Consider the following 25,806-nt stretch of genomic DNA (forward strand, 5'->3'; position numbering starts at 1 on the left):
AGAATTTTGCATCTAGGTTCATGAGGGATATTGGTTTGCAGTTTTCTTTTTTGTAATGTCTTTGTTTGGTCTTGGTACTAGCATAATGCTGGACTCGTGGAATGAGTTGGAAAGTATTTTCTCCTCTCCTCTTCTCTAGAAGAGAATTTGTGTAGAATTGATGTTATTTTTTCTCAAATTTTGGTAGAACTCAGCAGCGAAGCCGTTTGAGTCTGGAGTTTTCTTGGTGGAAAGGTTTTTAATTTAATAGAACTGTCCTTCATGAGGGAGCTTTGATCATTTGTGTCTTTCAAGGACTTTGTCTATTTCATTCTATTTCATTTAACCTAAGTGAAGTGGTTCATAACATTCTCTTGCTCTTCTTCTAATGTTTTGTAGAATCTGTAGTGATGCCAACTTTATCATTCCTCCTATTGGTAATTCACGTTTTCTATCTTTTTTTTTCCTGATCAGTCTGTTTAGTGGTTTATTGATCTTCTTTAAAAAACGAGCTTTTGTTTTTACCAGTTTTCTCTGTGGTCTTTCTGTTTCCTATGTCATTGATTTCTTCAATGACTTTTTTTTTTTTGGCGGTGCCCCTTGGCACGCGGGATCTTAGTTCCCTGACCAGGGATAGAACCCGCGCCCCCTGCAGTGGAAGCACCGAGTCTTAACCACGGGACGGCTAGCGAAGTCCCTCTTCAATGACTTTTATTTCCTCCTTATTTTCTGCTTACTTAGAATTTAATTTGCCTTTCTTTTTCTAGTGTCTAAAGGTGAATGCTGAGGTCAGTGATTTTCTAATGTAGGCATGGATTTCCCCTCTGTACTGCTTTAGCTGCATCCCACAAAGTGTCATGTATTTTCACCTTCATCCAGTTGAAAATGCTGTCTAACTTTCCTTTGGGTTTCTTTGATACACGGGTTATTTAGCTGTTCGTGATTTAGTTTCCAAATATTTTGTGCCTTTTCCAGATATCTTTTAATTATTGATTTCTAATTTAATTCTGTTTCAGTCAGAGATATACTTTGCATGATTTGAATCATTTTAGACTATTTTCTGGCCCAGAATATGGTCTCTCTTGGTAAATATTCAGTGAATACTTAAACTTGTGTATTATGCTGTCGTTGGATGGAGTTTTCTACAAATGCCAGTCAGATCAAGCTGTTGGTGCTGTCCTGGTCTGTCATCCCTTTACGAGGCTTCTATTTGTTCCACTGAATACGGAGGGGAGGGTGTCGAAATCTCCAGCGACAGTTGTGCGTTTGCCTCTCTCCCTGCAGTTCTATCTGGTTTTGCTCCAAGAATTCTGAAGCTCTACAACTAGATGTATAAACTTTTAGGGTTTTTATGTCCTCTTGATGGTATCCCTTTACCATCTAAAACGAACCGCTTCATCCCCGGCAACTTCAAGGCAAAGTCTTTTGCATACCCTACTCAGTGTCCTGTTGGTTATGTGGCTTTTTACTCTGACTAGTGGGAAACAGGAACTGTTCTGTTCCCCCCATTTGGCTAACGGTATTATTTCTGTAGCTCTTTCAGGTGGCACTCTCTCGTGCCTCAGCAGTTTCATCCCATGTGTGCTCTGGTCTGTATTCAGCTGAAGTCTCCAGGGGGAGTCTCTGCAGATAGCAGTCCCTTCTCTGCGCAGGAACTCCACCCCCCCCTACCCCGGCCGATGCCAGCCTCCCCAGCCTCCTCAGGCTCCCGGCCAAGTCCCCTCAGCTCAGGGAGATCCCTGCCCTGCCCCTTGGTCACCCTCCCTGCGCTGCAGCCTGCAAGCTCTCTCCGGGCAGTGAGCAGAGGCCGTCCTACAGCTGAGCTCACTTGTTCCCCGTCCCACAGGGACCACTGACCCTCATTGCTTTATGTCCGGTGTCTTGAAAACCTGCTGCTTAATTATCTTGCGTGGATTTAAAAAATTCATACGAGCTGTTCTACAAACAACTAGTTTATTGTTTCTCCCTGTCGCATTGCACCCATAGTGTGTATGCATCACATCCTACTGATTCATTCCCCTAAAGATGGGCAATTAGGTTGCCAACTCTGCTACACAAACAACAAACAGCTCTGAATGTGTCTCTTGTGGGTCAGAGTGAGAATGTTCTGGAACGTATGCTCAGGAGAGAGCTCCTGGGGTGTGTCTAGTCCACTAAGCCCAGCTGCGGAGCCGCCCTCGCCTGGGTTCTCACCTGCCCTTGGTCTCCCTCCCCTCCTAATTGTTATTTTTCTGGTGGATGTAATATGGTGTCTCATTATTGTTTTATTTCTCTTAGTGAGTCTGAAAGCCCCTTCCCATACCTGTCGATCCTTTGGGCTTCCCCTTTTGGAACTGCCAGTTTACAATATTTGTCCATTTACCATCTGGTCTCCTGTTTCCTTGTGATTTATGGGAGGTGTTTCTATATTCTGGACAGTCATTACTCGTTGGTGTTAGACACTGAAACATTTTTGTCCTTCGCCTGCCCATTATCCCTTCTGTCAGGCAGATGACAAACGCATGTGCCTCGTGGGACCGTACTGTAAATTAAATGAGATTATACACACCGAGCCTGACACCTATGAAACATGCAAAGGTGTTATTTATCATCATTGTTACTCAAGAATCCCACCCAAAGACATACAAAAATACTATCAGGGGCTCTTGGTACATTGGATGGTCCATGAATATGGGGACCTGTGGGTGCCATTGTGAGTTGAAACCTGGACCCAGAAAGGCCATGGAGAGCTCACCTCCCATGACAACATGGAAATGGACTTGGGAACAATGAGGATTACACAGGTAGATGACATCGCTCAGGTGACACACAGGGTCAGGGTCCTGAGTGTTGCTGTTGGGTCTCTGAGCAAAGGTAAGCAGTTGGGGGAGGAGATGGTGTTTAAGTTAGAATTCCCTTCACAGTCTACATTTTCTACAGGAATTCACTTGGCTGGACCCCTGGCCTCCAGTTTTGTCCCTCTTGCAATTCTCCTGCCAAGGATGTCTTCTCTGGCCACCTCTGTGGCCATACCACTCCATTCGGTAAAGCTCCATGAGGATGGCTCACTATTACACCTTGCTTTGGTCCTAACCCCCATTCTAGGGTTGAAACCTCCTTTTCTGGCCAACCTAACTCTCACTTTTTCTGCCCATCAGCTCCCTCTGCCTTTCTCAGGGATATGTGGTCAGCACCCTGGGGGCCGGGTGGTGCTGGTCTGCTGAACAACTTGTCCTCGTGTTTGACTCACCAAGCGTCTCTCCTTTCATCCTACGTGTCCTCTCCCAAGACTTCAACTGCTGCTCAACCCTTCCCGGATGGAGCAGAGGAGAGGTGGCACCTTTTTCTGATTTTATCCTTTACAAACATGACATAGGTATTGGATTCATCAAATATTCACTGGATCAGTTCCATCAGGAATTGCTTTTTTGTTCAGCATAAGGTAGGGGTCCAATTTCAAGTTTTTTCCTAAGTAGAGCCAATCGTTTTAGTACAGAGTATTAGAAGATACTTCCTTTCCCAGCTGCTCGGCAGTGCCAACACCCTCCTAAATCAAGTTTTCAGATTTTGTTCCATTGGTGAACTTGTCTATCCCCATGTCCATACCATAGGCTCAATTACTGTCGTTTTCGAGTACATTGGGATACCTCCTAGGACAGTTTCCTTCTGTTTCCTCCTTCTCCTCTTTCTTCTCCTAGAACGTTTTGGCTATTACTCAGCCATTGTTCTTCCATATAAATTCTAGAATCAGCTTGTTAAATTTCTTTTAAAAAAGCCTGTTGGGGTTTTAATGAGAATTTCTTTTGTAGGGCAATTTGGGGGAGAATGGACGTATTTCTGATACTGAGCCTTCCTATCCATGAATATGGTAAACAGTTCTCAACTTATTCAGGTCTTCCTTAAGGTCTTTTAATCAAATTTTATAATTTTTCCTTAACACTTTAAAAAAAGTTACATCTTGTCTCTTCTTTTTTTGCTCCTTTCAATGGTATAAAACTCTATCCTCTAGTTATCACTGATATTTAGACGCACATGTAGAAGAGTCTCTCTTTGGCCTCCCAGACCCTCTCCACCTTTCTCTGCCTTTCTTTGTGCCCCAGGAAGTGTTTGTCTACAGAATGCATCACCTGGTTAGGTTGATGGTAGACACCTGTAGAGACTAGAGATGAGAGAGGTCAGGGTGTTTACTTCCCCAGGTGCCTCCCTGCAAGCCTGTGGTTGGCAGTGGCTTCACTCCTCTGCTGAGGAAGCCTCTCTCCCTGATTACTGCTTCCTCCTTTTGTCCTTTCAAGGCCAGGGGCGGTGGCCACTTCCTGAGGTTAAAAGAAGTCCCTCATGCTTTGCTTATTCACTTAACTCTGCCCCTCCTTTGTAAACTGGAGGGATTTGCTGAAATCCCTCCAGTGATCTTTCTGCGCGTGCTGTTTCTCGCCGGGACCATGACTGATACCGTAACTGCCACCGGAAGTGGCCCCAGAAAGCAGACTCAGAATGGGACGCTAGCATTGGGTTGCACGTATATTTGATGAGCATGTAGCTAAAGTCCTTGCCCGGGGAAATGGAGAACCAGGAGCCCGTGGCATCCAGGGGCAACCCACTTCCTCAAATGATCACCAACGGTGGCATGGGATGTGGTGCAAGTGGAGGGCAAACACATGTGTGGCCAAGTGGATGAGATATTTAGTCGCTATGGCAAATGCGGGGTTACGAAGACTGTGCAGTGGGCTGGCTACTTCTGAGGGCTCTGGGAAGTACACACAGGAAAAGGACGGTTCACACCTTGGGTGTGTCAGTGCCCTCCAGGCAGGCCACCAGGAACGCACCTGTAACTCGACAAGCTGGGATTCTTCCTGGTTGCAGCTAAGGAGACCACACACCTGGGGGGTGCACCGGGGGACTTAGAGGGTATTAGAAAGGACTCCTTATAGAATTGGGGCTTTTGTAGGTGGTTCTGGGGAGGGTTTAAGGAAGCGGGGTTTTGCTGTGGATTGGATGCTGTCTGGAAGCTTCTTAATAACTCCCATCTAGAAGGTGAAGCTGTAATGGGAAGTGGCAGCAGTGTCCCAGCTCGGGTGGTGGAGGAGGTCCACCCGTGACTGGAGTGGTCAGCAGCCCTGTCTGATCGTGGTGCCTGGGAAACTGCTTGTGTCAACAGCAGAACACCAGGCCTAGGGGAAGCCAGGCCTCTCCACCTCCTCCTCGGACGGACAACAGCAAAGCTCCGTGGTCTCCTGAGGAAGCTCGGCCAGCAGCCTCGGGGCAGACCCTGCTGAGGGGCCGGCGGGAAGCAAGGGGCGGAGTGGTCAGCGCGCGGCCTCACCGCGGACACACACGGAGGGCGGCCGCCGCACCGAGTCACTCCGGTCACGCGGCGGGGCCACAGACCCGCTCCTGCCGCGGGTCCAGCCGGACGCACCAGCAGCTACAGTCCGCGACCCGGCCCCACGGCCCGCCCCCAACTACCCCCACAACAGCCCGGCGCGCGTGCGCACACTGCTGGCTCGGGAGCCATTTCGCGGGGCCGAGGGGGGGCGAGGAGCGACTGCGCAGGCGCCCGGCGCCGGAAAGGGCGGGGCGGTGTTGCGCCGGCGCACTGGGCAGTGCGGGGGCGGGGCCGGCCGTCAGCTGACTGTGGCGGCGGCGGCCTTGCGGGTTGATAGTTAGTTAGATCGCGGTTCCGCGCGAAGGGTCGCCGGCGCGTCACCTCTCGGAGGGCGAGGCCTGAGGCCGGCCAGACCATGGCGACCACCGTCAGCACGCAGCGCGGGCCGGTAGGCTCCGGCTGGGGGCGGGCTCCGCGGCCTCAGGGCGCAGGGGAGGGCCCGACGCCGGGCTCCGGGCAAGCGGAAGGGAGTTCCGGGACGGGGGCGGCCCCGCACCGCGTGGGTCCCCGGGTTGGGGGAGGCCCCGCACCCAGTGGGTCCTCGGAAGGAGGAGGCGCCCAGAGAAGCACCCTGAACCCTGGACAGGCTCTTGGATGGTGGAGGCTCCCAGGCCCGGCTCTGTTCCTCGGTTTCTTAAGTGACAGATGAGGGTCTGGGAGCCGCGAGCTGGGAGTGCCCTTCCGCGCAGCCCTCGCGTCCTGCCTTCTGGCCCAGCTTATTGTGTCGCTGCCGGCGAGCGAGTCCAGACGGGCTCAGGCCGGCTCCTGGGGACTCGCCTCCAGCCGGGCGTTCAGACTGGGTTGGGGTGCGTCCTCACGAGTAGTGAGGTTTTTATCACAGCATCTTGAAACGTACGGTAGACGGACACCTGGGTCCTTCTGAGTCGGGACAGAGTTCTCCTGTGGACACTTGGATGTGCCTTCTCTCAGAAAGCCGCTGCTGAGGGTAAGCCCCCGGCTGCCGGGGCTCCTCACCCTCGAGTCGGGCTTGACAAGTCTTGTTTGTGTTTCTCCCGACCGGCGAAGAATCCACAGAACGCTTTTCTGAGTTTGAGGAAGACCAGGGCTTGTTAGAAGCCCCCCTGGGCACAGATGCTCGTTCTGAGCGTTTGAATGGGACCTGATGGGAGTTCCTAGCCGCCTTGGGTGTGGAGACGCCCCAGTCAGTGGTGGACTCTCCGCGCTTCCACGTCTTCACCGTCACTGCGGACAGTGGGTTACAGCAGGCCGAGTGTCTGTCGGCACTTTCTCATTTCTGGGCAAGTGGCTCATCGGAGCAGCACGAGGAGCAAATTAGCGGCTCCCAGGGGAGGGGAGCGGTGGCGTAATGGGCAAGCGGCCCGGCCCCGTTCCTGGCCTGTCACGTGTCCTCAGCCTGCTGGGAACTCAGAGCCCTTGTCGTCGGGAACCACGGGCAAACACACACAGCCGGCTCCGGGCCAGGCGAAGGGAGCGCTTGGTGAAGGTGGGCCCCTCCTCTCACCAAGGGGGACGTCGGCCATGTGCTGCGACAGGGCTGTGACGGGGCCAGGGCGGCGGACGGTGTCCGGACTTGGGGCCTGTGCCGTCGGGGTCTCGATGACCCGGCCGACCGGCCCTGTGCGGTGCTTCCCGGCGTGTTCTCTTGTCGGGTAGTCGTGGGCCTTCTGTCCGTGTGTCGTGGGCCCCATGCGTAGACCAGCAGGTGTTTGAGGGCTGTCCTCCAGACCTGTGCTCGTGCAGTAAGGTTCGGTCTGGGCCAGAGCTGCTGGGGGCTCAGGGGTCTTGGGCGCCCTGGAGCCTGTGCGGCTTGCCCAGACGGTGTGGGTGCTCTCGGTATCTTGGGTGGCACCGTACGGTGACGCCTGCCATCAGGGTCTCACAGAGCGTCCACTCTCAGACCCTGAGGTCTGAATTCAAGTCCGGGTGAACGGTGGCCTGCCTGGGCCGGGGCCGGGGCCGGGCTGCGTAAGGGTGTTGGGGCAAGGGTCTCTGACTGGAGACTTGATGGGGTAGCAGGAGCTGTGGGGTGGTGGGAGGGGAGAGCACGGAAAGCAGAGTGGGACAGGGTCTGGGAGATGGGGGGCTGCTGCTTCAAGGCCAGGAAGGGTCCTGAGCAGGGCTGTCTGTGCCAGAGGGCGGGGCCGCCAGTGCAGCTGCATCTGGCCTTGCGTTTGATCTGGTTGCTACAGTGGACTGTTTACTTTTTACTGTTTCTTCCCCCCCCCACAAGGTTTTTGCCTGGTACACATCCTCTCGTTTCCACATCTCCCCGCTGGCCCACCTCCTCTGGGTTAACTGTACTCGTAAAGGCTTTTTTGCCGGTTATCAGACTTGGAGAACCCTTCCTTTTGTGGTTTTCGGGGTCTGGTGGAGACCTCTTCCTTTGCCAGGGTGTACGGACTTGGCGTTGAAGGAGCTCCCACATGCTGTCGTGTGTGTGGTGCGGTGGAGGCCCCGCGGGACGGCGTGGCTCGTGGCAGAAGCTGCAAGTCCAGCTGGGGCATCCGGCAGGTGCTCCCCATGCCGGGTCCTGGCTGGGCGGCTCTCCCGAGGGTCCACCCTCGGCTGGGGGGCCCCAGCCCTACCCACACAGGACGGGGTTCAGCCTCGGCCCAGGGTCACTCAGCAGGGCTCCCAGGGCCTGGATTCACGCTCGCTGGGGCTGACTCTGAAGTCTGACTGTCTCTTCCCGCTCGTGGTGAAGGAGGGACAGGCAGAGTCCTCGGGCATGGGAAGCAGAAGCGGGGGGGGTCCCACGGGTCTGGGGAGGTTCCCTTTGTCCCTGAGAAGGGGAGCCTGAGAGGCTAGGAATTTGCTTAAGTTCCAGGAGACGTGGTGTTTGCGTCTGCAGGTGAGTCCCTCCCTGAATGGCCACCGAGGGATGCCCAGCCCTGTGCTGTCTGCCCGCTTTCAGCAGTGCTGGCGTTTCTGTTCTGACAGACCTTCTCCATGCCGTGATTTTGTCTGGTCCACAAACTACTAAAAAGCACCCGATGGGCACCCACAGCAGTACCTTTGGGGGGGGCCCGCCTTCTGAGGTAGAACTCGGGTCGGGGGGGTTTGCGGGACCCGCCGCTGTTGACCCCAGTGCTGCCGGTCAGCTCGACGGGACGGCGGCCAAGGCTTGGTCACAGGCTACGATGTGTGGCGTGTCCCATTGAGTCCAGGCCAAAGGGGGCCAGTAGGGACCACTTGTCCCGCTTTTGGAGATGCTGGTTGATCAGTGCGGCCCCTCTTCCTGTCATGCCTTTTCCCCCGTCTGGCCTGCGGGTGAGCTGTCTGGACGCCTGGCTGGGCGGGGGTGTCCAGGTCCTCACAAGCCTTTGCACGACTTGATCATTGACTTCACTGGGGGTGACAGGGGGTGATAGTTGAATTTTTTGTTTTAATTTATTTGGGCTGCGTTGGGTCTTTGTTGCTGCGAGCGGGCTTTTCTCTAGTTGCGGCAAGAGGGGACTGCTCTTTGTTGCGGTGCGCAGGCTTCTCATTGCGGTGGCTTCTCTTGTTGTGGAGCACGGGCTCTAGGCATGCGGGCTTCATTAGTTGTGGCATGCGAGTTCTGTAGTTGTGGCTCGCGGGCTCTAGAGCGCAGGCTCAGTAGTTGTGGCGCACGGGCTTAGTTGCTCCGCGGCATGTGGTATCTTCCCGGACCAGGGCTGGAACCAGTGTCCCCTGCATTGGCAGGCGGATTCTTAACCGCTGCGCCACCAGGGAAGCCCCTGATGTTTGAATTTTGTCACTTGTTCTGAATTTATTAGCTGGACCTGTTTGTATAGATGAACGCTGTCTGGTTGTCCTTAAATACAGTCTGTATGGGAAAGGCAAGACAGCTGCTTAGTTCTTTCTCTTTCATTTCCAATGTTCAGAGGAAGGAGTTGTTTTTCTTTTCAGGCCTGCGCTTGGCTTTCTCTTTTTCGGGTACAGTTGTGGACCCGCACTGTTGGAGTCTGGACCATCGCCCGTGTCCCCGTGAGCTCTGCTCTGGATTCTCAGGGTGAGTTAGGAGCGCATCCTGGTTTAGGATGGCCCCGTCTTCCTGTGATTTGGACCTTTTTGCGTGTGGTGACCCCGCTGGCCACGCACAGGCCTTTCTTGTTTGGTCTGATGCCACATGGCAACGCCAGCTTTCTTTTAGGGGGTGTTTGCCTGATGGGGTTTTCATTGTTGGACCACATCTTTCAGAACATGTGTGTCAGGTTGGTCTGTTGTCAACAACATGGAGCTGGATTGTTAAAAAGTCAAATCTGAAATCTGTCTTCTTCGTTTTTTAGCTGGAATGTGTTAGATAGTTTTATGTGTGTAGTTATACACACACATTTTGTTCCTAACACTTTCATTTGTGCTTTTATTTGTCTATTTTTGTTTCTTTTTCTCTCCTTGCCTTCTTTTGGATTGATTAAACATAGTTTTTTAAGTTCCATTTTTTGGTTTCTGCTGGTTTGGAAAACACATGTTGTCATTCTGTTCTCTTTGGGGCCATCCTGGAAATGTTAAGGTACGGACTTCGCGCTGCAAGGTTAACCCTTGTAACTGCCCTCCTCCTGATGGGTTGCTGCCTCGGGTGGCCTCTCCCCATCCTCCCAGGGGCAGTGTTACCTTGATAAGCTGGTGCTTGCTCACAGGGACTGAGACATGTGCTGCTTTCTCTAGTTCCTGAAAGGTGTGTTTGCCGTCTGGGATTCTGGGCGCACAGTCTCCTTCTCTCGGGACGTGAAGGTCCCTGTGTGGCATCTGCCATTGAGCTGCTGGTGGCAGATTCGCCTGTGCTCCAGCCCTGTGCCTCTTCCCGCATCTGAGAGCACCCCCAGCCCCTCTTTCCGCTCCCCCGCTCTGCTCTCTGTCGGTGTCTGTGGCATCTATCTGGGCATTGTGGCCAGCAGCTCTGTGCCCGTACCCTCCCACGTATACGGCCTGGGGGCTGCCCGGCCCCTGTGTTACTTGTCGTTTCTCAGACACCTGGCCAACTCCTCGGGCTCCCCGCCTGCAGTCCTGCCTGTGTACCTCCCATTCCACCCACCTCCCTCTGGTGATTCTGCTTCACCACCAGCTGGACAGGAGCTGGGTGGGAGGATGGCGGTGCGGGGCTGGGAGCCGAGGAGGGGCAGCTGAGAAGGTCCTGCAGGTCGGGAAGCCACCTGTGCTTTGCGAGGTGCGGGGGTGACCGAGTTGGGGTGGGGCTCGGGCGGGGCCCCCGCAGCGGCTTGTCTGGCGGGTTCATTGTGGGCACGGCCGCGGCAGCGGGCACAGGTGCGATGGCCTCTCCCTGCCTAGGGTCGCGTTCTTCACACGGGTTTCCTTCCACGGCTCCTCCTTTCTGTCCGTCCTGCTCCCTCGGGGGTCTTGGGGAGTGTCAGCGCCCACCCCACTCATCCCCAGGCTGACCATCCTGAGCGGCTCCCTGTCTCCCAAGAATATCGCACACGGACCCGCCCTTTCCTTCCCTGGAACCCTCCCTGGCTTCCCCGTCCCCTTGGGCGGCCTCGCCTCTCCTGCCCACTCAGCCGCTCCTGTGGCTCTGCCTTCCGAGCAGGTCCAGCATCGGATTCCTTCTCAGCCTCTGCTTCACCCACACCAACCGCACCCCTTTGACTGGTCCCGCCCGCCCCCACCCCACCCCCCACCCTCCACTGTCACATGCTGGGGCCGGGCGCCAGGCAGAGCCAGATGTGCCTGCGCAGCACCTCACCTGCCCCGGCACCTCACCTGTCCCGGCTGCTCACCTGCCCCGGCTCCTCACCTGCCCCGGCACCTCACCTGCCCCGGCTGCTCACCTGCCCCGGCTCCTCACCTGCCCCGGCACCTCACCTGCCCCGGCTCCTCACCTGCCCCGGCTCCTCACCTGCCCCGGCTCCTCACCTGCCCCGGCTGCTCACCTGCCCCGGCTCTTCACCTGCCCCGGCACCTCACCTGCCCCGGCTCCTCACCTGCCCCGGCTCCTCACCTGCCCCGGCTCCTCACCTGCCCCGGCTGCTCACCTGCCCCGGCTCTTCACCTGCCCCGGCACCTCACCTGCCCCGGCACCTCACCTGCCCCGGCTCTTCACCTGCCCCGGCTCCTCACCTGCCCCGGCTCCTCACCTGCCCCGGCACCTCACCTGCCCCGGCTGCTCACCTGCCCCGGCTCTTCACCTGCCCCGGCTGCTCACCTGCCCCGGCACCTCACCTGCCCCGGCTCCTCACCTGCCCCGGCTCCTCACCTGCTCCCTTCCTCATCTCTGAGTCAGAGCCCATCAGTGGCCTTGGTGCGACGCTCCTGTCCTCAGCTGCACCCTCCTGCTCTCCCTTGCTTGTTCCGCTCCAGCCACCTCCCCGCCTCAGTCTGCCTGGCGGGCTCCTGGCCAGGCCTGTGCACGGGGCCCTCCCAGGCTCTGCATGACGGCCGCCTTCATGCCATGCAGGCCTCTGCTGAGGTGGCGTCTTCTCCCAAAGTGGCCTCAGCCGTCTACACCGTCTTGCCTCACCGGCTGTCCACCTGCCCCGGGGTGCTCACCCTGTGATTATTTACAGCACTGCGACTTTCAGCAGTTGTCTTCTTTTGTTAAACTACGAGCGCCACGGGAGCAGTGATTTCCCCCCAGCATTTGGCGTGAAAATCCGCACATACGGTGAAGTTGAAAGACTTGCAGTGCGATGCCCGGCCCCGGCGCCCCTTGGCCCATCATTGGCTGTCTCATTTTACTCAGATGTGGACAGGGTGATCCATCTCGCTCGCACCCAGACCCCGGGCTGGCGTGAGAGGCTCCGGCATCCCCGGGCAAGGCCCCGTGGAAGACGCTGCTGCCCTGTCAGCATTGTGGTCTGGTCCTCGTTTGGGCCAGTGGCGTTGTCTCTCTCGCTGACCCTCCGGCGTCCTCGTGCTCAGTTAACGCCGTGTCTCGGTCCCCTCGTCCGGAGCTTGTGTACACTGTCCGGCAGGGCTGGGACAACCAGACGTTCTGGCTTGAGTGGCCTATCCAGGTTTGGGTCATTTAGAAAGTTGGGGGAGGCCTGAGGGATAGGAATAGGGGAGGAGAGCTGACACAGAGGTTTTTGCAGTGAAACCTGGAAGAGGATTGTGGCGGGAGGGGCGAGTGGGGAGGGACTAAGTGGCACCCTCTGGGGAGCCCCCCACGGCGCCAGCCCTCCCTCCCTGTTGCTTCTGGCCTTTTTCCTCCTTTCCTGTTTCCTGAAACCAGGTCATCGGCAGGAGGTGCTGGAGACTTGAGGAAGGAGCAGGGTGTGTGTGTCTGTGGGGGCGGTGACTCGTGTGGAGACCCATCCCCGTGGCTGCAGGTGTCGGCTGGCAGTTGGAGTTCTCCTTGTAACTTCCTTTGGGAAGATGCTGAATTGATGGAAGAACGTCAGTGACCCGTCCCGTGACTGGCAGGTGTCTCTTAGGCCTCAGCGGGCACGTCCTGGGGCCTCTCTGTCGGGGTGGGATGCGCTGGGATGGGCGTGCAGCCTGGATTGATGGAAGAACGTCAGTGACCTGTCCCGTGACTGCCAGGTGTCTCTTAGGCCTCAGCGGGCACTCCCGGGGCCTCTCTGTCGGGGTGGGATGCGCTGGGATGGGCGTGCAGCCTGCTCCTTGCCGCAGGCCTCTGAGGCCGCTCTGCGACGGGGCCTGTTGGCTGCTGGGGCAGCCGTCAGCCACGGGTGCTGAGCCCCACGTGCCCTTCCCTGACCCGCCATCACCCTGGGCCTCGCCCCTTCTGTTGTCTCTGGCGGGTGGGCCTAGGGCAGGTGTCCCCAGGGTGCCTTCAGGCGGGTGGCCCTGCAGACCTGGAGGCTCCTCCTCCCTGGGCTGTGATCCCCCCTCCCCCGCCCCTCACAGGTTCTGACCACGTGGGGTTGGTTTCTTGTGCTCTGTCCCCCTCCCTTAAGGCCTCAGCGTGGCCCGCTGTCCCCGCGTGGCTCCTGTGTGGACTGTGCTGAACCCCAAAACCAAGATGAGTACAGTAAAGAGGGAACATACCCCCCAGGAGTTTCATTTCATTCTGGTTTCATGACCTCTAGGAGCTCCTGACAAGACAGGATGAGTGAAGGAACAGAGAGGCCTTTCCTGACCCGTCACTCTCGCCACTGAATGTCCCCGTGCGGCCTGCTCCCTGTGGGGTCCTTGGCGCTGAGGTGGGCAGTCGTTCCTCAGACCAGCAGGCGGGGGTGTGGTCTGTGCGCCAGCGACCCCTGGGAGAGTCATTTTAGTAAGACGAGTACCGGGCAAACGGCAAGGAGCCTGAGGGGCTCTGGATGGGGTGCGTTTGGGGGGTCACGGGGGCCTGGTCTTGGCGCTGGCAGGAATTGACGACTGGCGTGTCCGGAGCATCTCAGCCCTCCTGAGGGGTGTGGCCCACGGGGTGTCACCACCCGCTTTCCTTCGAGGGCCCGTCCTGGAACCCCCTCAGCTACACTACGCGCCCAGGAAACGGAGCCTGCGATGCCCTGGGGAGGGAATGGAAGGCACTGCGCTCCCCTCCTGGCAACGCCGGGGCCTCTGGGGGGCAGCCTCCGGGGGCACCCTCCCCTGCCCTGGGCTGGGTCCTTGATGCAGCCGAGGTGTGAGACGCAGAGCTGGCTCCCAGACAGAGCGTCTTGGGGGGCGGGGGGCACGGCTTGCTTTTAGAGAGAAGCAGCGGGAGCGCTAGGCCTCTGGGTGCAGAGTCCGCGTGCGGGCTGCTGGGAGCCAGCGAGCGCCCTTGTGTGCGCTTCCATCAGCCTTGGTGGGAGCGCATGATCTCCAGGCCCAGACCCTCCCAGGGACCTTTGACAGGAAAGGCACTGGGGGCGCTCGCTGGGGGAGGTGCTCTCCCAGGGGCGCTGTGAGCCAGGTGGTGGGGTGCTGTCTGGGCCCCTGCCTGGTGCCGTCTGGTCTGCGCAGCAGAGACCCCCGTGTCATGCGGCGCCCGGACGTCAAGTGGTCCCTGGCGGCTGCTGTGAGCGCAGTTGCCAGAACTCGCTGTGACACGCTGGGGTCCTCCTTTCCGTTTCCACGAGTTCTTCAGGGCCCGCGGCTGGGCTCTGTGACGTCCCCTGCGCGGCTGAGGGGCCTGTGGCCCCGGTTTCCCCCTCCAGCAGCCAGACCTCCATCGTGGGTCCTGCGGCTGCTCCCTCCTGTTCACCTGGGCTCTGCTCGCACTGTGGCCCCTCCAGGCCCGCACCCCCCCGCCCGGGGGGCGAGCAGCGGTGCGGCTGTCGAGGGCTCTGAACACAGGGGGTCGGGCCGTCTGGCTGTGGGCCGTCTCTCCGTGCACGGTCTCCTGCGGTCTTCTTGGGAGTCGTCACTCTTGGAGCCCCCAGGCTCCACCGGGCTCCACACTCAGGTGTGTCCCTGGGAGCCGACGCCTCCCCATCACTTCACCTGTCCAGGGCCGGGTATCCGGGCTTCTGGTGGTTAATCTGTTGGGTTCTTGGTCTCCGGGGCGTTTTTGCACGCGAGTTGTTTCTCGTGGAGACGTTTGAAGGGTATCAGCACAGAGGCCTTTCCAAGTCACTGGACATCCAAGCTTCAGGTTTCACCCCGTGAACAGCGCTCACGGTGGACAGGCCTTGCTTGCGGCGGTCCTGGTCCTGGGGAAGGGATCATGGACACGCGGACCAGAGCGTGTGAGGCCCCCAGGCCCAGCGAGGACGCGAGGCCTGCTTTCAGGGCGGAGACGCACTCGGGCCTCCACGGAGCCCCCCGTTTGCTGAGCGTCCTGATGCCGAGAGTGCAGGCCCTGGGAGGGGCCCGCAGGGTGGATATCTTGCCAGCGCGGACCCTCGTCCTGTGGGCAGGTGGCGCCCAGCTCTGACCGCCATGCTCTCCGCAGGTGTACATCGGGGAGCTGCCTCAGGACTTCCTGCGCATCACGCCCACACAGCAGCAGCAGCAGATCCAGCTGGACGCACAGGCTGCACAGCAGCTGCAGTACGGAGGGGCGCTGGGCACCGTGGGCCGCCTCAGCATCACCGTGGTGCAGGTGGGTGTGGCCGCCTGCTGTGGGGGGGGGGGGCGGGGGGAGGGGGCTGTGGGGGGAAGGGGGCCGGAGCGGGCAGGGCGGGGCCTTCGCTGTCATCGCGTGTTGCCACGTGGATGGATGGGGCTTCTTCTGATCCCGTTTTTCCGGAAACATACCTGGTGGAGAGCGATGGATGTGAAGATACTGACGATCGCCCGGGTTTCGCCAGGAAGAGTTAGAGAAGGGGTCTGGAGCGCCGCTCGCCCTGCCGGTGCCGGGGAAGGGGCGGTGTGGCTGCTGCCCAGTCATCCCGGCCCCCGGGAGAACCAGATGTGCTGTCAGGACAGAAAGGGCGCTGCCACGTTGCTCTGACGGGCTGCGTGAGGCCGCGGGAGGCACAGACATCTGTCCATCCGTCCATTTGTCCGCAGCAGACACCAGGGCCGTGCCTGGAGGGTCGTTGTGCCCAGTAAGCTTCGGGGTGGCCTTCCTCAGACATTCGTGTGCCTACAGCGCAGCCCAGTCGATGTCTCAGGGGAGCCACTTGGAAGCGGGCAGGCCAGGCCTCCGTGTCCCCTCCGTGGTGCCGGGGGCGCGGGAGGAGAGCACAGTGGCAGACGGGCCTCTGCAGAGGGCAGCAGCCGTGAGCAGAGCACGGCCTTGGGGCCAGTCGGGGTCCAGGTGAAGGAAGGCGCCTCCCGCACTCACGGGCAGCTGGCCTTGCTCAGACCACGAGCAGCGGACTGTTCAGGTGGAAAAGCCTTAGCGGCTAGACAGAGACAAAACAGCTGCCTTGAAGCTATCGAAAGTCAGGCCCGTTTCAGACTTTGCTGCTACATGTTTTCCAGAAGGTACCAGGGCAGCTTCTAGGAGTTTTGGGGGGAAATCTGCCGTCCTGAGAACCGCTCTAGTGAATTCACAGTGAAGACAACAGCGTGTGAGGGCTGAGGCCCTCTCCTGGGCGCTTTCGGGAAGACATTGCCCGTGCGATCCGTGTTTGCTCTTGCAGACAGCGGAGCAGGAAGTCAGCGGGTGAGGAGGGCAGGGCAGGGCGGCAGTAAACGCCTGCGTCGCCCTGAGGGCCGGGGTGCGGTGTGCCGATGGCGATGGCGAGCTTGGGGGGCAGGTGTGGAGCGGCCCAGGTATTATCGAGGAAAGTACAGCTTGAACAGGAATCGCCACCCTGTGCCAGGGGCTGCTTCAGGGCCAGGCCCTCCTGGTGCTGCCCACTGGGGGTCCTGTGGCCTTGGGGCTCGGCTCTGAGTGGGCACCCTGTCCTGAGCTGGAGTTCAGGGCTCCCTCGGGGTCTGTGTCGGGAAGATGTGGGCGAGGCTGGAAGGCCCTGTGCTTGGTGCTCCTGGGGGAGAACAGCCGACTTCGGGGCGCACCCACGTGGGAGCAGGCGGGTGTGTGACCCCAAGGCCTGTTGCCAGCGCCCAGGGGATGGAGGAGCCTCGACCAAAATGGGGGAAATTACAGGAGGAACAGGCCGGGAAGGAAACTCGCGGTTCGGTGTCGGACACGTTAAGTCGAGGATGCTTTAAAGGCAGGGGGCCGAGGCCGGGAGGCTGTGGACTTCAGGGGAGAGGTCCAGCAGTGACATAAGGTGGGCATCCTGAGGGCCTCAGGCTGGTCCTGCACGGAGGGGTGGTGGCTCTGGGACGTGCGGTCGTGGGCAGCCCTGGCCAGAGCTCTGGGGAAGTCGGCACGAGAGTGGGGGATGCGGGGGGGCAAGGAGGCTCGCAGACAGAATAGGGGCTTGTGCGGAGCCTTCCAGAGGGGAGAAGAGAGAGGGTGTCAGTGCAGGGCTTTGGGGAATTTTTTGCTGTTTTTTAAAAAATCGACCTTACTGAATATGATTTACATATGTTAAAATGCACTGATTTGAATTAGCCTGTGTTTCAATGACCTCTGACGAGCCTGTCCACCCCTGTGATGAAGAGAGCTTCCCCAGCAACACAGATAGTTCCCTCTGCCTGTCGGTGGGCCTGCCCTTGACCGCAGTGCTGACCAAGCTCAGGCCCCGGGGCACTTCCCAGAGTCTGTTGCCCAGCAGGGACGGGGGTCCCAGCCCCGGGCCACTGTGAAGCGCGGGCTTCTGTGTGAGCGTGAGTTCCCATTTCAGAGTGGACTCCCAACTCCCGAGCTGGGTGGAGTCTGCTTTGGAGAAGCTGCCAGGCTGGTCCCTGCACGGCCACACCGTGGCTTCTCCCAGCCGCCTGCGGGACTCCTGCGCTCAGGGGGTGGGCGGCTTGGCCCGGCAGGCTGGGTCTGAGCCCGTCCAGCAGCTGCTGGTGGCCTCACGGGGTTCTGCTTTGCGTGTCGCTGATGACCGATGGTGGGGAGCGTCTTCTCACATGCTAATTGGCGTTGAGCTTTTCTTCTTCAGATCTTCTGCCTGTTTTTCAACCGTGTTGTGTTCTCATTGCTGAGGTTTGTGAGTCCGTTATGTCCTGGACACGGGTTTGTGATCAGACTTGATGCTGCAGACGGGGCTGCTCTGTCCTCCTCACGGTCCCCAGGGAGCCGCCAGCTGTCCTTCCTGGGCCGTGCTTTTGCTGACCTTGCCTAAAAGATGACAAAGACTTCTTCTGGTTTTTCCTGTGCAAGTTTTATAGTTTTAGGTTTTACATTTAAGCCCATGATCCACTTTGAGTCAGTACTTCCTGACCGACAGCCTGATGTGCTCATCGGTGTTCACGTTTTCGCCTACAAACGCATCCCAGCCGTCCCAAGCAGCGCGTCTGGCTTGAGATGGGCCCGTGACCTATGTGAGATGTGGGTGGGCTCCGCCTCAGCTGGTGCCCAAGATGAGTTGCCTGCACCCCTGGCCCCCACGCAGCACTGGGCAGGGATGGTCACTGCCGAGAGGCTCCTGCGCGGGAGGGGAGGCCGGGGAGCCAGCACGGTCACTCTCCGAGGGCACAGGGAAGGCCTTGGCTGGGCCCTGCTTCTCCGCGGCGGCCCCCGACCCCCTGCTTCTCTTCTCGGTGGCTCTTGGCTCTGTCCCGGGACGGCCTGCCCTTTTCACCCTCCTCCTCCTCTGGGTGGGGATCCAGCCCCTGCCTAGCAGCAGCCGGTGTGTCCTGAGCGTCAGGCACGGCACCGGGTGCCTTATCGCAGAAACACTGGACCCAGCCTGGACTTTCTCCTCCCTCCTGGGTCCCAGAGCACGGTCGTCCCTGGGATTGGTTCTGGGACCCCACAGACACCACAATCCAAGGATGCTCAAGTCCCGTATATAAAACGGTGCCCTTTTGCACGTACCCTACACACATCCTCCCGTGTACTGAGTCATCACTGGATTACTTGTAACACCTGACACACGGTAAATGCCGTGTGCATGCAGCTGTAACACAGTGTAAAGCTACAAAATTCGTTGCTGGTGTGGCAAATTCAAGTTTTGCTTTTTGGAACTTTCTGGAATGTTTTTTCCTAATCTTTTTTATCTGTGGTTGCTTAAATCCACGGATACGGAGGGCTGACGGTTCAGTTACAGCCGTGTTCTGGTGGGTCGGCACCCAGAAAACTCTGGAAGCCGTGAGTGGAAGGGGCGGCCCACTTAGCTGAGCTGCGGCTTGCACTGTGACAGCCGCTGCCCCGTCTCATACACTGGCTTTATTTCAGGCCAAGTTGGCAAAGAACTACGGCATGACCCGCATGGATCCGTACTGCCGACTGCGCCTGGGTTACGCGGTGTACGAGACGCCCACAGCCCACAACGGCGCCAAGAACCCGCGCTGGAATAAGGTCATCCAGTGCACGGTGCCCCCGGGTGTGGACTCCTTCTACCTGGAGATCTTTGACGAGGTGGGGGCCGCGCGGGGGCCACTCAGCCGCCCCAGAACTTCGGGTTTCTTGTGGCTTTGTGACAGGTGTCCTGGTGTCCCCAGCATAGTGAAAAGCACGTTTCCCCTGCAGAGTCCTTAGAACTTGCATTCAGACACGTCACCACCCTGTGTCCAGCGTGTGGGCGTCACCCGACCAGGCAGGTCAGGCAGCCGCTATCTGTACGCAGCTCAGGTGTGACGTGGTCAGGGCCCGTGGCTGGGTGGCGTGAGTGGCAGGAACCTCCCGAGTGTCACTGGGCCGTCGGGTGCCCTGGGTTCTAACTCAGCCTGGCCCTCCGAGGGCCTGCCTGGGCGTGTCCCACTGCTCCTGAGGCCGGGTCGGCTGCCCCCTCACCTGTGGTCGGCTGACAGGGCTGGGGGTTGGGGGTGGGCAGCGGGGCTGGGAAGTGGCCACAGTCCCCAGGGTCCTGCCTTCCTCCCGGGCCCTCCCTCACGCCCGGCCCCATCGCCTCTGGGGCCCTGGGGTGGAGGGGAGCACGTGGTCTGTGGGGCAGCGCACGTCTGCAGGTGCCGATGGAGCCTCCCTCCCCCTGCGCCCACAGGAGGTGCAGAGAGCGGGCGGCCCCGGGCCGTGCACACCCTGCCGGGAGGGCTGGGGGAGTGGGGCGGCCTCCCGGGCAGCCCTGGGGTCACCGCCATCTCCCATCGCCCCCCAGCGAGCCTTCTCCATGGACGACCGCATTGCCTGGACGCACGTGACGATCCCCGAGGCGCTGAGGCAGGGCAAGGTCGTGGACGAATGGTACAGCCTGAGCGGGCGGCAGGGCGACGACAAGGAGGGCATGATCAACCTGGTCCTGTCCTACACGGTGAGGCCGGCCGGCGGGCCCTTGGCCACTGGGGTGCCGTTCCCGGGCTTACCCGCATCCCCGCCCTTACTCCCGGGTGTTTCTGGCATGTGGACGCGGGGAGGGGGTGCAGGGACCCCGGGTGGGACCGACTGCCCAGCCTCACGGCCGCCGCCTCTGGCACCTTGTCTCACCCCCTTTTGGATGCTGGACTGATTCACAGCAGGTCCCAACATCAGTAAGTTTACTCGTGAACATGCCATCGTGCCTCTGTAACAGGCGTTTCTACATAGACGGAAAGCCATCGTTGTACTTAACTAAAGAATTATAAACAGAGAGAGGCGGTTTGACCCTGGAATTTAAGCTTAGGTTTCCTTTCTTGAGCGGGGTTCTCTGTTGGCCACGTCTCAGCCGTGGTTCAGCAGGTCTGATGCCACCTTCTACCCGAGTCCAGCAGAGGAGGCTTCGGGGTGTCGGTGTGGGCAGGGACTTGATGATGCTGGACGGGACGCAGGGCCTGGCTGGAGCCACCTCGATCCTGGGCCCGGTGACTGGGCTCCAGGCCCTGCGCTGTCCCTCCCAGGACGCTTTTGGCGAGGCTGGGAGTGATGAGGCTCGGATGTGTGCTGTGTTCTTCTCTGACCCCTGATCGTCTTTGGTGTGTTTCAGTCGCTGCCGGCTGCCATGATGATGCCGCCTCAGCCCGTGGTCCTGATGCCCACTGTGTACCAGCAGGGCGTCGGCTACGTGCCCATCACAGGTGTGTGCTGCTTCTCCTCCCCGGGCGCGTGCCCTTGGGTGTTCGAGCAGCGGGGAGGCGCGTGGGGGTTCGGGGTGTGGGCTAGAGTCTGGGCCTGGTCTTCAAGGGATGCCCGGAGAGCCTCCCCAAACCAGGGGTCGCTGTTACGTTTGAATGTTACGTGCACGTGTCGGAAATAGGGTTTGTTTTTTCTCTGTCGGCACAGAGAAGGTGAGTTGAAGTTTATGGAGATGTTGAAATGGGATTTCTAAGCATTTTGAGTCACCGCAGCACAAGATCACTTCCTGTTGGGTGGACGGACCCCGGGCTCCAGCGCTGCTGTTTCTCCCCCATCTTTTTACCTTTATGAGCTTCTTACCTTACGCGCTGGTAACCTTTCTGAATGCGTGGCTCGCACAGCACAGCAAAGTCAAGTTGGACTGTAGCTCTTCCGCCTTTGGATTTTTGAGCCTTCACGTCAGCCTGTGATCGGCTCCCACCCTGGGCCGTGACAGGTTCTGGGCTCAGCTCGCCCCCATGTGAGCCACCATAAAACCCGGGCAGTGCATGGGCGGCGGGAGGCTCGGGGCACCGGAGAGACCAAGTGACGCCGAGGATGCCGTGTGCACGGTGGTGGCCACGTCCCCGAAATCCTCTAAACTCCGTCCAGAGCGAGGTGAAGACTGTGGGGCCCCGAGTTAATTGCCCTAGGACCGCCCGCCTCCCACGCTACAACCCAAGACCCTCCTGGCGGAAGGGGCCTAAGGAGAGCCAGGGTGCCCCCTAAAGTTTGTCTCCACTGTTCCCAGAAGTGTCAGAAATGCAGGCGGTGGGGGTGTGGCCTGGATGCGAACCAGGCCAGGGCGGATGGCGGGGGGCTCACGGAGTGAAGCTGTCAGCCATCCCCAGTCCCGGGTTCCCTTTCCCTCCTCCCCGTTTCTGAAAGGCGGTGGGCGAGCACCTTCCTGGGCTCATGGAACAACCTGGGGGCCCTGGCCTCACCGCGTTGGAGTGCCCACCTGGGACCCGAGCGACCTCTCGCCTCTCAGGACGGCCAGGACTAAAGGCCGGTGGGCGAGGGGTGTGGGCAGGTGCTCGGCCCGGCTGGCCCAGGAGGGACTCGGAGGGGCTGGGCTCTGCTGCTGCCTTGGGAGCACGTCCCGTCCCCTCTGTCCCAGGAAGAGGCAGCCGTGTGTGTCCAGCGCAGCCTCAGTCGCGCACCTGCAGCCGATGCTACCTCATCTCAACACTTGTCAGCCCTTCTGCCAGTTTTGGTTTGGACAGCGTTGAGCCACCTTTAGGATCTTCTGACTTCAGACAGGAAAGGAAATCATGTCCTAAACTTCTCAGTCCAGCGCTCCCAGCCTGGTTCGGCGGATTGTTTGTGCTTTTGAGTTTATAAGAACTAACGATTTTATTTTATTTTATTTTTAAAATTTATTTATTTATTTTTGGCTGCATCGGGCCTTCGTTGCTGCACGCGGGCTTTCTCTAGTTGCAGCGAGCGGGGGCTACTCTTGGTTGTGGTGCGTGGGCTTCTCATTGCAGTGGCTTCTCGTGTTGTGGAGCATGGGCTGTAGGCATGCGGGCTTCAGTAGTTGTGGCCCCCGGGCTCAATAGTTGTGGCTCACAGGCTTAGCTGCCCCACGGCATGTGGGATCTTAGTTCTCGACCGGGGCCCGAATCCGTGTCTCCTGCATTGCCAAGCGGATTCTTTTTTTTTTTTTTTTTTTTTAATTAATTTATGGCTGAGTTGGGTCTTTGTTGCTGTGCGCGGGCTTCAGTAGTTGTGGCTCGCAGGCTCTAGAGCGCAGGCTCAGTAGTTGTGGCACACAGGTTCAGTTGCTCTGCAGCATGTGGGATCTTCCCAGACCAGGGCTCGAACCTGTGTCCCCTGCATCGGCAGGCGGATTCTTAACCACTGCGCCACCAGGGAAGCCCTGCAAGCGGCTTCTTAACCAGTGCGCCACCGGGGAAGTCCCAGAACTAATGATTTTAAATCCGTTTCTACTTTTCAGAGAGGTGTTTGACTAGGCTCTGCACTCGGTTAGGCGTGGAGTCTCTGTTAACACTCTCCTTCCTTACGTTTGTCTGGGTTCCCCCACGAGACCATCTCAGGACAAGGAGTCAAAGCTTTGTCTTGGGGTCCGGTGGCACCAGGTGCTCGGACTGAACCTTCCAGCAGTTGAGAGGCCGTGAGGTTCTCAGTTGTCACCTGTGTCTAACAAGGGAGTGAGGGGACGTGGCTGGTGTGAGGGAGTGATACCAGGAGCCCCACGTGTAGCTGGCGGGGCTGGGTGTCCGGGGCCCCAGGGCCTCTGCTCGAGCGCACAGGCCCCGGCACGGCAGTGCTCGTGAGCACCTCACCTCGTGGGTTGTCTGCTGTCACGGGGAAGGCTGGGCACGCTCTGGGCACGCGCTGGGTGAGTTTTCTTTCCTCATCAGTGTCTGTGATGTGAGTGCCAAGCTGGGAAAGTCTGTTCTGGAATGTGTGACAGAGGAAACGGCGCGAAAGGAGCGTAGACTGGGTTTGCTGTTTCGTTCTCAGGTGGAGGGAACTGTTTTGTGGCCTTCGATGGATGAGAATTGACCCCTGTGGTGTAAATACACACGTTCTTAGGCTTGTTTTTGCCCCTGCCACGCCCGCTGTGAAGTGGGCTCATGTGAGATGCCGGGGGCCGAGTGGCGGGGGGCTGCTCGCCCCTGGTTTCTCACAAGTGTCTGGCCAGTTTCTGAGGTCACGTTGGGAGACGAGACCTGGGGGGCCGACCCCCGGGGCGGCTAGCCCGCGCGTCGGAGGTGCTGCTTTCCCTGACCCCTGTCTCCTCGCAGGGATGCCCGCCGTGTGCAGCCCCGGCATGGTGCCTGTGGCCCTGCCCCCAGCCATGAGCGCCCAGCCCCGCTGCAGTGAGGAGGACCTGAAGGCCATCCAGGACATGTTCCCCAACATGGACCGGGAGGTGATCCGCTCTGTGCTGGAGGCCCAGCGGGGCAGCAAGGATGCGGCCATCAACTCCCTGCTGCAGATGGGCGAGGAGTCCTAGATGTGCCCCGCTGCCAGCCCGCCTGCCCGCCCAGCTCCCAGGAGCACCGTCCCCAGCAGATCCCCGTGAACGCGCCCTGCGTAGCCCCTTCCTCGGACGTCTGTGTAGCCCAGTCCACACCCTTGTTCGGGATGCATGTGGTTTTCGGTTCCTGCAGCCGTTCTCGACGTGGTCGCGGCGGGTGGGGGGCCTCTCCCGCATTGGTCGGAGGGCTGTGTCCCGTGTGCGCACCCGCCTTCCCGCCGTCCCGGGAGGCTCTCCTGGGAGCAGCTGCCCCCACCAGGGCCTTCGTGCCAAGCCTTCTCTGGTTTGATTGGTGGCCTGCGGTGACACGACCTGATCGGGTAGGCCCATTAACGCAAGGCACACAGAAACCACCGACAGCGGGTTTGGGGTCACTTAGAAGTTTCAGCTGAAAACTTACCTCCTCCCCTTGGTGGTGTTCGTGGGCTGCTTACCCCCGTCCAGCCTCGGCTGCAGAGCTCAGCCTGAGTGCAGAGCAGCCAAGTCTGGGCGTGGCGTCGGGAGCCCTGGCCCGAGCCCTGGGCCCTCAGTCTCTCCTGCTGTCTCACCCGCCTCTGTGTTGATGCTGTCCCGAAGGGTCACCGCTCCTCCCCGGGATGCACTCTGGCAACAGAACTAAAACTGGGATGTAAGAAACAGATCCAGTCTTGTATTTGCTTATTAAAGGGCATTTAGGAACGCCTGGCTTTTACTGCCGATGTTAATTTAGGGAGACTAGGTTGGGCCCAGGCCTGTGGGTCAGTTTGGGCGACAGAGAGGGCAGTCTGGTGACCGTCAGTGCTGGCAGGTCTTCCCAAGAGGCAGGAGGCGCCCTGCCGTGTGGATGGCACCCTGGCCCTGGCTCCGGCCGCAGACAGAGAGGACGGGGACAGGCTGGGTGATGCCCCGTGGAAATCAAATCTGAATGGCGTCTCCGAACTGATGCACTGGCTGTGGCCACTGCGGTCCGCGGTAAGTCGCGGTCACCGCTCTGTCTTCGGAGTCATTGCCCAGCCTTGGACATAGAGGTGGATCCCAACCGTGTGGACGTCAGTGGAAGGCCAGCCCGAGGAAGTTAGGAGGACTCAGGCTGCAGCCCTTCCCTCCATGTAGGTTAAGTGCAGTGCCGCTTTCTGTCTCCCCCGGGCGTGCACGGTGGCCCCGGCTCGGGGAGACCTGCGTTGGTTGGTGGGTTCGGACCACTTGTGCCTTTGCCGCAGGCTCTTCTCAGATGCTTGAGAGCGATGGCTCCTCGGCTGCAGCCCTAGACTGTTGGGCGGTGACCTGACCACACTCAGCGCAGCTCCACACAGGCCGGGCCCCCAGCCCCAGGTGACCCTGCGCTGCCCCAGCCGCCCCGCTCGGGCCTCCGTTCACGGGAGTCTTAGCTTCAGGGCGGCTCCAGACCTGCCAGCTCTCATGGTCCTTTTTCATGGATGCTGCTTCTTTACTAGGTCAGAGGAAGGTCATGCCCTGTGAGGCCTTTGTTAAGTCAGACGCCCTTCCTGCCTCAGCTGCCCCTTCCTGCCCCGGCTTCGCGTTCATGTCCGCGCTCACCATCCAGGCAGCCCCTGGGGGTGGGGTGGGGGCCGTCTGGCTCGGGCGCCCGTGGCTGCTGGGCCCAGGGCCGGGGCACCGTGCGGCTGGCTGCTGCTCCGTGCTGGTGAGGAGAGAGGCGTTTCCAGCAGGCGCCCTGCCGGCGTTGGCAGAAACGGTCCTCAGAGCTTTGCGTTTCTGATCATTCTGTTGGGGTCCAGGGTCCAGATTCCTGCTTGATTGTAAGATACGTTTTTACTTTTCAGCCTTCTAATTTAATAAATGGTCTGTGTAAAGTAGAGAAGTCAAGTTCTCCGGGGAGAGCTGACGGTTTTGTTGTGATTTAACTCGGCTCGTCACAAGCAGGTTGACGGCGGTCGTGGTAAACTCACCGGCACACTAGTCATAGGACTCGTGAGTGAAGGCAGAGCAGGGCACAGGCTGGATCCTGACTGGGCGCCTGACATGTTTCCGTGCAGCGTGGGTCTGGTTTTCTGGTTGGGTTGTGGAGGACAGGCCGCAGACGCCGTCCTCCTCTCCTGGTTCCCGAAGCACCGGCCTCTCTCTCGTTCCTTTGTTGTCCTGTTTGTAATTCTCCAGGCCGTC

General features: G+C 59.2%; 1 protein-coding gene across 4 annotated transcripts; it reads left to right on the plus strand.

Moving 5' to 3' along the window:
* The first annotated feature begins 5,557 nt into the window (after positions 1-5,557).
* TOLLIP (toll interacting protein) lies at positions 5,558-25,509 on the plus strand. 4 transcript variants are annotated; one of them, XM_032640150.1, is made up of 6 exons: positions 5,558-5,729; positions 15,111-15,260; positions 18,867-19,049; positions 19,747-19,899; positions 20,548-20,638; positions 23,450-25,509. In XM_032640150.1, exons 1-6 carry the CDS (start codon positions 5,697-5,699, stop codon positions 23,659-23,661), a joined length of 822 nt encoding a protein of 273 aa, XP_032496041.1. In that variant the 5' UTR covers positions 5,558-5,696; the 3' UTR covers positions 23,662-25,509. The 4 variants fall into 4 exon arrangements, with proteins under 4 accessions (XP_032496041.1, XP_032496043.1, XP_032496039.1 ...); XM_032640148.1 differs by lacking the exon at positions 5,558-5,729 and adding an exon at positions 5,780-6,806; XM_032640151.1 differs by lacking the exon at positions 5,558-5,729 and adding an exon at positions 12,717-13,431.
* The last annotated feature ends 297 nt before the right edge of the window (positions 25,510-25,806 follow it).

Source organism: Phocoena sinus, chromosome 8 (genome assembly GCF_008692025.1).
Source record: "Phocoena sinus isolate mPhoSin1 chromosome 8, mPhoSin1.pri, whole genome shotgun sequence".
In the NCBI taxonomy this organism is placed as follows: Eukaryota; Metazoa; Chordata; class Mammalia; order Artiodactyla; family Phocoenidae; genus Phocoena; species Phocoena sinus.